Source organism: Pseudorasbora parva, chromosome 13 (assembly GCF_024679245.1).
Source record: "Pseudorasbora parva isolate DD20220531a chromosome 13, ASM2467924v1, whole genome shotgun sequence".
Lineage (NCBI taxonomy): Eukaryota > Metazoa > Chordata > Actinopteri > Cypriniformes > Gobionidae > Pseudorasbora > Pseudorasbora parva.
Window position 1 is genome coordinate 17,612,946 of NC_090184.1, and position 13,609 is coordinate 17,626,554.

General features: G+C 40.7%; 1 protein-coding gene across 1 annotated transcript in view; it reads right to left on the reverse strand.

Annotated features, from left to right (window-relative positions):
• si:dkeyp-14d3.1 (transmembrane protein 132C) overlaps window positions 1-13,609 on the reverse strand; it is a 507,611-nt gene that overhangs the window by 371,625 nt on the left and 122,377 nt on the right. Inside the window, exon 2 of the mRNA XM_067413320.1 lies at window positions 8,446-9,334. Coding sequence (XP_067269421.1) covers window positions 8,446-9,334 — 889 coding nt within the window. The remainder of the gene's footprint in view (window positions 1-8,445; window positions 9,335-13,609) is intronic.

The following is a 13,609-nucleotide window of genomic DNA, read 5'->3' on the forward strand; positions in this document are numbered from 1 at the left end:
GGTCAGAGTCCTGCACGGGTCCATTTTTGGAGACCCGCCCCCGCCCGTACCCGCAAGGTTTAGCACCAGATCCGACCCGTGACCCGTGAAAATATCAAAATTAAATCCGCACCCGCCCAGACCCGTTAATATTTGGCCCGTTACCCGACCCGTGCCCGCGATAAATCACACGCTAAAACATTAAAATTAAAACATGCTTTATTTTTTATCCTGCACCTCTCTCAACATCAACAGCGTCATGAATGGGCTAGTGAAACAGGCAAAAGTGCCTTTAAAGACTCATTGTCAACAATTTCATATAGCTACTCCACTCACCAACTTATTACTTTTACTTCATCCATTGCTACTCCTGCAACGCTCGCTTCATCTGCGCTACGAGAGGCATCAACAAAAGTTTCAATGTCGCTGTGGTTGTGACGTGATGGGTCAAATGGCATATCGTTGTTGCGTGTGTGTGTGTAATGGTAATTCGGACATAGAAATTGTAATAGCCTACAATGTGTTCGATGGGGGATGAAGGAGGCGGGAACCGGCGAACATTTAAAAGACTTTAACCAAACAAAACGAAAGTAACGTGGGCAGCCCTCATGGACATCTGCCAAGCGCACACACATAAAACGTAAACACAACTGAACGTCAAATCCAGGTCTGGTGATCTCTCGTCCTTATATGCTTCCGAGCTCCCTCAGAGGACTCGAGACCGGTGTGGCTCGCAGGTGACGCTCATTCACAATCACGCCCCGGTCTCGCTGGCTCGCTCTCGCTCGCTCTCTCGTTCACTTTGCCACAGAAATATTGCACATATTTTTCATCCGGCCATCCGCGCTACTACCCGCCCGCACAGAGTTAATTATCCGCCCGCATCCCCGCCCGTGAATTTTATAAATGTCACAATCCACCCGTTTTAGCCACTTTTATGCGGGTACCCGCGGATACCCGCGGGTACCCGACCCGTTGCAGGACTCTGTCCTTGGTTACTTAAGAAAGTTGGATTTCTAAACTATTTGTCGACTTTTTCCATTATAAGCGAAAAGTAGCTGTGAATTCAGATGACAAGTCTGATGTCCGTACCGGCATTCCATACACAACAGTCTGTGGTCAGTATGTTTTAAGATATTTTATTACCTTAAGATCTTATGCTTAGGCTGCAATTAATTTTTAAAAGATTTTCCAAAAAGGTTTTTTGGTTTTGTTTTCAAGTTCTACTTACCACAAACTTTTAAACAGTAGTGCAAGTAAAGCACCAGCAACTATCAATCACAATATCCGAGGTTAGAAACAATTCATCTCTGGAGTTGCATTGATGACACTCACCAACATTTCACACTAAATCACAAAACATCACGGTAAGGTATGTAACTAAATGAACAGCTGTGATGATGATTAGTGTCCATGGAAACTGATGAGTGGTGAGAAACTCCAAAAGTCCATGAAAATGAAACTAAGTACCTGAAGTATTGTAAAACGTAGTCTGCAGTGGCATTTAATTATATTCTTTCATTTTTTAAAAAGCTAATGCATGTCTCAGAGATGCCAAGCCTTACCGTTTCAGGCTTCCACTAATTATGTACAGTAGTTGGAACAGTCTTTCCATTACAGTCTGGTTGTTAGCAAGTTGCAGACAGACAGATGAAAATCAGGAATAAGGTTCAAATGCTGAGTTGAACCTCTTAAAAGAGAATTTTTTTTTTTAAAGCTGCAGTCCGTAACTTTTTTGGGTTAAAATGTATCCAAAATATTTTTTTGAGGAAGTGCATAACCAGCCAGTGTTCAGAGCTATCTGCTTACCGTAGCTCGATTTACAGCAGCAGGCTTGTAATAATGTTTTTAATTCCAGTGGTACTGGTGGATTTCCCCGGGAAATTCAAGCATATGTTTGCGTCATTACGTCACATCTGTACACATAAAGAAGGTGTCCCGGTTAGCAGGCTATCGCATGTGAGCTGACTGAAGTGGAGATAGCCTTTTCTCACACCACTTGATATAATTAAACTTATCAATTTGATGGCAGATCCAAAAAGGTTCAAACGACAGTCACCAGTGACAACTGGAGGTTCATCCGTTGTAAAATTCAAAAGTCTTCGGATTTCGGAGTAAAAAAAAGAGACTTCACCCCAGCGATGCGAAAACAAGGATAATTAAAGGTGGCGTGAACTCTGTGTTTTGAAGGGTTTTTTCAGCTGTTTTCTGCTGGACAGGTAAGACATTTCTTTGGTTGAAGTAGGCTATGTAACAGTAGAACGACTGTTTGCTTAAAGCAGCACTTGGCAACTTTTGCTCTCGGGGTCCCCCTACAGTTGGGAAAAAATAATGTCCTCAACTACTGTCGTAAGCTCTGTCATCCTACAACAGGGGATGCCATCGCGCGTGCATTTGTTGACATGACAACCCTGACAACCCTGATAGCCCTGAACTAGTGATGCGCGGGTCGCTCATAACCCGTGGACCCCGTATGTCTATTTAATGGTCGCGGGTGCGGGGCGGGTTGTAAAAATATATACAGTGATGCAGGGCGGGCCAAATAACTTCATAAAAGCGTCCCCGCAGGTTGGTGCAGCACTAACAGTTCCCCTGAACACTGCAGGAGGAGTTCACATGCAGGTGTTCTTCGGCGGCGCGTGTGAAATGTCTTCATCCCAGGTACAGTCAGTGGCATATGTTTCAGCATGTCATATGAATATAATTTCATGGGTTTTATTTTTTTCAAACGCCAAATAATCGCGATGCTCACGTTTACAAGCCAGCGTCATTATAGTAGTCTATTGGTTACCGTTTTACAGAATCTATATGATACTTCAGTTCAATGTTTGAGTGGTAGGTAATCACCATAACAAGCAGGACAGCATCGGTCGGGCACGCCTCCTTCAGCTCACGCCAACGAGCAAACGCTGGTCCAGTGTTGATCCTCATCCTGCCTTTAATCCCATCACTTCTTCGTTTCCTCTTATTGCTTTCCTCCAACAAAACCTTTTCTTTATTTGTCTGTGCTGCTTCGGACATGACTATATTATCCGACAAACAAAGTTGGGCTTGCACGTCCGAATTTAAGGAAGTGTGGGTGTTGGTGGAAGTGACGTATATGCTGTAAAGCAGTCGAATTTTGTAGTTCTTTTTTTTTCTCGGGTTACTACCCGAAACCCGAAGTTTAAAAATACGATTAAAAACGCTACAGACCCCATCAAGCTATGGTAGACGTGTCATTCAACCTATTGTAAGTCGATGTATCATCACAAGAGTCTTGAAAATATATTATGAAGGTTGAAAAGTTACCTAGTGCTGACTTAATTCATGCAGTTAAGGAGTTTTCTTTGTTGCTATGTGCATTATGGTAACATTAGTTATTTTGTGCTTGCTATGAGAGGGAGCTTCACCTCTCCACATTAATGTGTTGGTATATGACGATTAGAAATTAGACTGCGCAGAAATGGAAACTGTACTACAGGTAGCCCTAATACACATTAAATGTAGTCACACAATCCTGATAACATTTACAATTTGAAAAAGTATAATTTGCAGTTTGACATGATATGATAAACGATCGTTAGATTAATCATCGTATTGCAGATGTATTGCAATGTTTTTTTCTCCTTAGTTGTTCAGAACAAAAGTGGATGTTAGCGACTTACTTGTTCAGATGACATTCTTATGTCGGTTATACATTCAAACAGTAAAGTCTGTGATTGTGAATGACAGTATCCACACCGGCGTGGTGACTGACAGCGCTTCTCCTGACAGCTGCACATTCTCCTCAAAACATTTGATTCCTCCACGCAGTGCCGACCGGGGCACTACTCACGTAAAGTTGATAATTCCGCCAATAATTGCAATTGCAGTTTTTGAACAGAGATGGCGACAAAGAGGAAAAACCACGGACAGCAGCTTTAATATAAATTCATTTTTGAAAGTGTGTAACTCAGGCCATGTGTGTTGTAAGTACATGCAGCCAGTGTGGGCTGTTTCCACTAAATTCCAGAAAATAGTGAAAAAAGAAGTTTTTTTGTGTCATGTTGTATGCAAGATTTACTCAATTGGACCTAACGGGAGGTTCCAACCCACGCCCCCTGTAGCTGTAGGGGTGGAGAGGCTGAGCACTGCGGAAGGCTCGCAAGTCTGTGGCGGACGTAGAGTCTGAGCAAACGAGAGCCCGAGGGACGAGGGAACCCAGTGTAGCCACAAGGTCGAAGGCCTCTGGTGGAGCAGAACGTAGGAGGAGCCAAGGCAAAGCCAACAGGTCGAGGGGCCAAGGTGAAGTGAAGGAATCAGAGGCTGGAGGCGGAGGCCACACTCTTGCTCGGGCGAGGCTGGTGTGTGCATGACCTGAGGCTCCACGTCACAGCAAGGCATCACCGGGGAAGCCGGCGGGGGGCAGACATCCAGCAGAGGCGGGGCAGGAGGACTGGCTGAGCTTTGCGGTGATGGTGACAAAAGCAAGCTTGATGAGATCAATGACGGTAATCCCAATTCCCAACAGGTTAACAGAACAGTCTCAGTGCTGTCTTGAAAGAGCAATGATTCAGAACAGACAGATAATTGTGTGGGAGGAAGTACCTACGTGTACAAATCCATCAGTCAGTCCTCTGTGTCCAAATCCACTAGTATTCCCTCTGTTGTTGCTGTCGCTGGCTCGCAACCCTGGTCAGATGCACTCTGGGGCAATGGTCGCCGCACACAAAGTCTCCGCGGTCGAGGGTGGTGGTGGGCTGGGCTCTGGGTTTGTCTGTGTCTCCAGATGCTCTCCAGTTCTGAGGTGTCTGGGAGGTCTACAGGGTGGTGGTAGTTGGCCCCTATCCAAAACAGCAATTTGAGGGTCTTGTCGTCGTAGGGACAGGTAGGGAAAAAACGACAGAATTGTTCCGTGCACAAAAAACAAATCAACGTCCTTTTGAGCACACAAAACTTTGCTGCATAATCAAATAATACAGTAATTATGTACAGTAGCTGGTGCAGTGTTTGCATTACAGTCTGATTGTTAGGGTGCAGACAGACGGATGACGATCAGGAATTCAATGCTGAGTTTAATAAACATCCAACATGTAATATAGACAAACGCTACCTCAAAACATGACTGGACAAACACCGAGTGACCACGAGGAACTAAACACACAAGGTAATGAACTAAATGAACAGCTGTGATGATGATTAGTGTCTATGGAATGAGTGTTGGGAAACTCAAACAAAGGAACGCATGTGATCAATAAAAACACTAACTACAAGTCAATGAAAAGAAAACTGCAGTGGTATTTAATTAAATAATTTTATTTTTAAAGCTAATGTTTTTTTTTTTTTGTTTTTTTTTCTGCAGCTGAAGATCAGCCAATATTAGTTTATAAATGGACACCATTTGAATCAGAACAAGCAATACACAATGACACGTAAATGAGAAAATAAATAAATTAAAATTGCTTTTTGTATGTTCACCCACTCAGTGAGTGTGTGGGGGTTAGTTTTTACTTGCATTTTGGCCCAAAAGTGAATGCAACATCCCCACTATGATAGAAAGCAGTTTTGGAGTTACTGAAGATTAGCCCTCTTCCATCTGGAATGAGATTGTTTACTCTGGGACAGGCTGATTGCTTATTTTGGAGTTAGGCGATGGATGTTCCACAGGCCCGACTTAATACAGTATCTGTGGGATGCTTTCCACACAGCCTAAAGTGATAATTATAACCAGATTTAGATGCATTTATTAGTTTTTTCAAATGTTGAGAAAATCTTAAAAAAAAAATATATAACCAGAAAACTATAAATAAATAAATAAAAATCCATCCAGCCATAATTGTACAGTAATTCATCATACAATATTACTTGGTAATGCAGTGATTAAGAGGGCCTGCTAAAGTAATATACTTATGCAGTATGTAAATAAGCCAAATGGATTCTAAAAATATACCTAATTTTAAACTAATCAGGAATATATAAATAATTGTGAAGCAGATTAAGCAAAAATATAAACATGCAACTCAAAATCAAAATATTACTCTTTTATAATTTGCTACTTGAATAATTTATGGTAATTCAACCAGACCATGATTCATCTCTGTCTAATTTTCAGAAGAGATATACATGACCCTCTCCCTCTTCACAAAAAAACATAATGAAAAAAGACATCATGATGTAATGGCTCGATTGAGACATTCATACTCAGCAGCTCATGAAAAACATTTAATGGGTCATTAATACTGAAAATTAGTGCATTTGTTTCTTTCAAGTTTCTTTAAAGATCCTCTGTAGACTATTTAATAATGATTTCATTTAAAGCTGTAAATCAATAATTCAGCAGATGATAATGTTATGCTTGAGGAAATTAAAGCATGATTTTGCTGGTCATACGACCCCTTCAACATGCATATTGCATAACTACACATAAATATTTTATTCATGAATCGTTTTTCCAATGATTACAGTTGAAGAACTTCACACACACCACCAGGGACGATAAAAATGGGTCTCATCCTATCAGCACATTTAAGTAGGATGGTTGTTGAACGAACACACACACACACACGCACACACACACACACACACACACACACACACACACACACACACACACACACACACACACACACACACAGACACACACACACACACACACACACACACACACACACACACACACACACACACACACACACACACACACACACACACACACACACACACACACACATTTGTTGTTTGTGAAAATGTGGGGACATTCCATAGGCGTAATGTTTTTTATACTGTACAAACCGTATTTTCTATCCCCCTACACTGCCCCTACCCCTAAACCTACCCATCACAGGAAACAATCTGCATTTTTACTTTCTCAAAAAAACTCCTCCTGTATGATTTATAAGCATTTTGAAAAGTGGGGACATGGCCAATGATCTTGATGTTTTAATCGCTAAAATGATGATCCCGCTGCCCCGTGAACGAACTCATTCATATCTCATTCAAATAATTCAAAAGACTCCTGAGCATGACACAGTCGGTCACAAGACACACGAGAGCCAATGACATTTTACAATCAATGCTGACGTAATGACGCAATTGGTCACAAGACATACGAGAGCCAATGCAATTTCACTATGAAATCTAACGTAACGGGCGGCAATATTTGAAATTTGATGTGTTCATGATCTTTGGCGGATGGAGATGCCTATCGCTTTTGGGGATTTTCTTCATGCAAATCAATCGTATGGCCTCGGAGCACTTGGATTATTTAACTTTTTTGAATAACTCGTTGATGCAGTCGTATGTTATATCCTGTGTTTTATATCATGTTCACACAAATGGGTAGGTTTAGGGATGGGGTTGGGTTACATGTTAAAAATAGCGTAAATAAAATAAATGTAAATGAAATTATGCTTGCTGATTAAATTGAGAATCACACTCCAACATGTCATAATGGCAAAATTATAAACCAATAAATAATTTAAAAAAAAAAAAAAAAAAAAAAAAATTCACCATGACGATAATATTCCCATACCCAGTGCATATGTGTATGACGCCTAGGGGCACCTTGAGCGTCTTCATTTTGACGCGGAAGGCACTTGACCATGCTTTGGATTTTGACGCCTTGGGAGTGAGAATGGGTTGCACACACACACGTCGGACAAATCCACATACACGCACAACCCTCAAAAACCACAGGATTTGTCCTTTCACTACTGTTTTTACAAGAAAAATACAAGTATACCCCACATCCATTTACTGTACTAACTTATTTTCTTCAAAATACACCATCTATTGTCGCACCCAGTGCCTCTTATCTAGGGTGCACATGCAGGGCTGACAAATTGGCTTGACCTCTTGTCTGGTTGGGTCTCATATGGTTTATAAATGTTCTCACCCACTGTGATTACAATCGGACGAGCTTGCAGCCATTAAGCTAATGGAGGCGCATTCTAATTGATGACATCCTCATTTGCATTGTGTGTTAATTACCCAAATCACTTAGCCGCATCTGCAAATTCTAATTAGTACCCGCGGATGCAGTGCGGCTGGATGTTTTCACCTGAAAATGAAGATGTCTTTCTCTCTGCAATGGTAAACAAAAAACCTAGTTAAATTAAGTAAAGTAACCATGAAGTGAAAATTCATTGCTGGCACGCAAGCTGGAGTTAATCGCAAACATTTCAAAAGCAAAATGATTATGCCAAAGAAAATAGTGACCAAATATGGATATCCAAGTGAAGCGAAGACTGATAACTGGACAAAATATGATTAGTTGGGATTCAAAAAACAATGTAAAAAGGCTTTAATGAATCTTTGAAGCTGCAAAGCAAATTGCTGTTTAACTGCTGATAGAAAGGCATGACGTCTATAGTGAAGCCATGTGGCATTCATTACAGAAACCTTCACTACTGTAACAGCCACGAAATCCCCTGGAAAAGGTCTCATGCGGATAGTTGCTAACGCAGCAGTTTCAATGTGCACATCTTGCATCTGAAGTCCTCTTACCTGAGAGTGAACATTTCCACAGGTGAGTAGGGCGAAGCTGCAACATATGCTGACACGGTATCCCTTTGCCGAACAGGCGTGGATGGTACCAACACTGCAAAATTCCCATCCAAACGTTGCTCTGATAATTCCGGAGCAGATGGTGTCTGGAATAATCTTACACTCCCGATGCGCCTCATGGGTGTAGAGGTCGGCGACCCAAACAATCCCTCTTGATCCGAGTGAGCGGAGCTCTTCTCCCCTAACTCCTCGGAAAGACAACCCCCTGCTTCTGCGGCCCGAAGGCTGTAATACAGCTCTACGGGTGTTCCTTCAGACATATCCGGACTCCTCTGCCGTCCTGGGACAATGCTGGGAGGCGCAAACCACCCAGGAAGAGGCTCAAGCTCAGCGACGCAAACGCCCATGTCCCCTCGTAACCTGCAGCTCCCACGGACCTCCTGGGTTTCGTGGAAGGCGAACATCCGTACGCAGGGGAGTTTGTCCACTGCACTGTAGTCGTCCCAATCCCTCCCAGCGATGTAGAACAGGACCTGAACCTTGGGCTTGTTCAGGTAAATCCTTTCATTGAGAACAAAGGTCTGCACCTTCCAGTTAAAGGTGAAGAGGGTTGAGGAAGCCACAAAGGAGCCAGGCATCTGGAGGAGATCCAAAGGAACAGGCTCTTCTACCGAAAGGGTTCCGTATGTGGCATTGACGACGGGAGGTTTCCTGGCCTGGTGGATGAAGAACAGCTCCGTTCTGGAGAGGAAGCTAGAGTTGCGCATGAAGTCCTGGGTGGCCTCCTTAAGAAAGAATGAGGACTCTGTGTTGAGGAGCTGGTAGTTGACGGGCAGGTAAGTAGGGGAGGCGTAGCGCTGAAGATTCTCCAGGATACGACAGTCTGTAACTGAGAGAAAAGGAAAGAGATGTCAGAACCAGGTTGAATAGTTACAGTTTTCAGAAGAAAGATGCACAGCTTATTACAATTCTGACTGGTACCAAGACTTTGATCATTATTTGAAATGTTCTGGATAAGTGACAAATGGCTAATATTAAAATGCTATACTATTTTGTCTAAAAAAAAAAAAGTTTTACTCAATCAATTTGACACAGTTCTTCAAGTGAATGTAGTTGATCTCAGAGCAATTAACACTAAACACACCCTTATGTTAACAGAACAATATTCGCTTCATAATGAGGCACTGCAGTTTATTCTAGTAATGCATTTATCAAAAGTACATGCTATCATCAAAACTGCAGGTGCATTCTCTATTGATTTGATAACATATTCAGCTAGACACACAAATACACTAATGAAAATACATGTTTATCATAAAGTTTTTGTTTTGTTAAATAAGTTCTTCTGCCTCAACATCTCCACACGTCTCTTCCGTTGTGGTTTCAGGTATTGTTAAACATTGCCAGGCTCTTATTCCATTGAAAACAAACTTTGTCATCCACCGCAGTGTTCTTGTAATTCTGAGAAATGTTTGGACATTTGCAGAACTTGCCACTTAAAGGCATCCTTCAAAATAAAAAAAATGTACACTATCAGCAATATAGTATAATACTTATAAATATAGAATGCCATAGTAACACTTTGGATCTGTTTCCTAGCTTTTCTCAAGAAGAAGCCAATATTTATTACATGGTGAATTAGGGTGATTGCCATTAAATTTGAAAGTCTGTACTTTCTGCCTCTTCCATTCTGCTGTCCCCTTCCTTTCGTCCCATGTCTTTTCACAATTTCTCTTCGTATTATTTCCACTAAACTAATGTCTTCAATTTTACCCAAATTTTCAACCTCCCCTTTCCTCCATTCTACTCTTCCTATGCGCTGTCCTTTTCTTAAACTCTCTTCTTCCTCTCCCTCTCATTACTCCCATTCCTCAACTCTCTCCATCACCTTCCACCTTTCTTTTCCCTTTCTCATGCTTTTTTTTCTTTTTGTATCAAAATGTTTGTTACTTTTGAAAATAGTTTTTATAGTCAATGCAAAAGTGATAGCTGTGTAAACAATTAGCTACATTGCATTTCCCGTGATGCGTGTATTAACCCCGTGGATACTAGTTTGTGGCCAAAAAGAAAGAATAATTCCATGTCCAATTGAGAATATACAAAATAAGTGTGTTGTGTTTGGATAAATGGTACACAAATGTTTGTGATTTTTGAACAACCTGGTCTCACAGAATTCCGTGAAATGAACACGGCCTGCACACACGGATTCACATGAATAATTTTATGAATATTTATAGGCTACTGTTTTGGAGCAACAAATTCCACTCTTACCTTAAACCTACCCACTTCTAAACAATATAAAGGATGTAACATGCAAATAAAAGTACGGCCACCGGTATTTATTGCAAAAACAGTATAAAAGTATTAACTCATGTTGCATTCTAAGTCTTCTGAAGTCATACAATATCTTCATGTAAAGAACAGAGGTGATCTTAATGTTATAATCGCTGAAATGACGATCCAATCCGCCGCTCCGCGACCACACATTTTACAATTAAAGGGGTGATGAATTAAGAAATCAACTTTCCCTTGAGCTTTTGATATATAAAAGGTCATGGTAATATAAGATTATCCTGTAAGTTTCAGAGCTGAAAACTTCCTTGTTAGTCAAAGAAAAGCTTTTATAGACACTAGGCCCAGAAAACAAGTGTTTGCTTCTACTGACATCAGTGTGCGACGAAACTCCGCCTCTACAGAATAATAAACGCATGAAGTTCAGTAGCCCCGCCCACCGACTCATGGGATCACGCAAGCAGCAGCTATAAACAAACTGAAGATTATAGCAAGACACTGCGCTATTCCTGGTTGTGGAAGAACACAGTCGCTGCATAAGCTTCCTTCGGATCGTAATATTAGGAATTATTTTTAATGAAGTTTCAGCTCACGTGGGGGAGACATAGTGTTCACTTATTTCAGGATGAATGTTGCAACACACTTATGTGAGTAAAACTTGTTTTTTTTTATATGTAATAGTATTGCATTGTTATAGACCGTTTTGCTTATGTGTACCTATCTAACAGAACATACCTTTAGCACGCTGGACTCAGACACATATGGGCCAGGGCTCGCAAAGCCCAACGTCCCAGAGCTGTGCTTTTTCTCCAAAACGGAAGCCCGTCGGCAGGCCGATGAATCTCGTAATATTCCTTTTGTTCTGCTGTTCTCTCTCTCTTGACGTGTGTGTGTGCGCACTATTCACGCTTATATCGACCGATCGTGCTGGCCGATACAAAAATAATAGTCCAATCAATCTCGGGTAGATGAGAAATAAATCAGTGTTAAATCAGGCCGCTTTCAAATAACCCCTCCCTCATGTGAACTGAACTCATTAAATATGCAAATCTTATCCAATCCTAGCCGTGGACGTTTACTTCCAAGTCTCCAGTGTGTCATGCCCATCAGAACCCAGCGATTAGGAGAGAGCATCAAAACCAGTGTAGAAAATAGCCTATTACTTATTAGTTATGATGTTTTTGAATGTAAAAACCACACAAACATCATTAGTTGACCTCAGACAACAGTATAAAAAAATTTAAAAGCCAGTTCATGACACCTTTAAAGTTGGCGTTAAGACGCAGCTGGTCACGAGACATATGGCAGCCAATGTTGTCAAATGCTGATAATGGCACGATAAATAAAAATGTGGGTTGACTGTGTGAACTGTTGTAATCAAGTGTGTGAATTTTTTTACACAATGTTTTGATAATTTGTGTAAAATTAAGGAAAATTTGCAATCCGTGTAGGACAATTACAACTGTTTAGATGTGTTAATTGTTTTGAGGGCATTGATCTGAGTTTAGAGAAGTATGTCAAATCGACTGAGAAAAACTAAAGGAATCTTACAAATGTACAGAATGAAAATGGCTATTCTTTCTAAAATAAATATTCAATTAAAGTTTTATTAAATGTACAGTGTTTTAAAGATTTATTAGATGGCAGCAAAGGACATTTAATAGAGGAAATGGGCATGAGCAATTATACAATATAATTGTGCAATTAATAAATATCTTAATTGCATCCCTATCATATTAACTGTAGTAACTGGACCAGCTCATGAAGCACAAGAGCTAAAAAAAACAATTATGATAAAACTCTTGTCAGATATGATAGGTGATTTGAAATATATAATTGAAATGTAATCTTGACAAACACATTACAGTCTTTCTGAATTCAAAGCAGATGGCCGCTGTACTTGTCTGCATATAAAATTATTGCAGAGTAAACTGACTTGCCTTAAAGGGTTGTTCCAAAAATCTGTTTAATCTACACAGAAGCATTGTGTTCTATTTTCATTTTCAAACTATTTATATCAAATGTACAGTTTTGCATGTGTGTGAGTGGGAGACTATTGATCTATTGATGCAAAATTACACTGAAAGTCGCATATGAATATGAAAACTTTAATGACCATCGCACTTCAGCTGACGGACATCTGAATATTGTTTCAGAGAAGTGAACTAAAGTTCAGCCTTTTCACTTATTTTTCTCAAATCTATTGCATCATGAAAGAAGTGCCAAAGTTATTTCCAGAGCAGGCACTGCTTGTATCCTATGTGATATCTCCCTCGCTGTTTCTGGTAGACAGCACTGGCTGTGGCATGCTATCATAACCTCAATAGCAAAGCCTCCAGCAGAAACATCGATTTCACCTCACAGACAGAAAGTAATATGGAGACTGATGAGACACTCTGATATGAAGAAGTGGACATAAACCAAAATAGACACACACAGGCACTCACATTGTTTTTTTTCTGTGAGGGTGAACGTATGACCCATTACATATAGCAACCGTGTCACTGTTCTTGGAATTATTTTCAACCAAAACACAATCTTTATGAACTAAACCTGAATCCAATCTAGGGCTGGAACGGCGCATCGCCGTAACCGATTACGTAAATTAGTTGATTTGCCTGGAATGTGTTGATTCGTTGTGCTGTTTATGTTGCCCAATGAGCCGTTATTACAAAAATATTGAGCCCAATCTAAAGTGTGGATTTTTTTTTTAAACAGATACCGAATAACGGTGCTCTGCACGCTCTGTAAAACCGAAATGGTATCCCATTTCACAGGAGCACAACTTGTGTGCAGGGGCATGCTGAAAAGAAAACATCCCGGGGCTCTCCTACCTCTAAACGATGAGAAAACCTTTCTCTTTGTGAGCTTT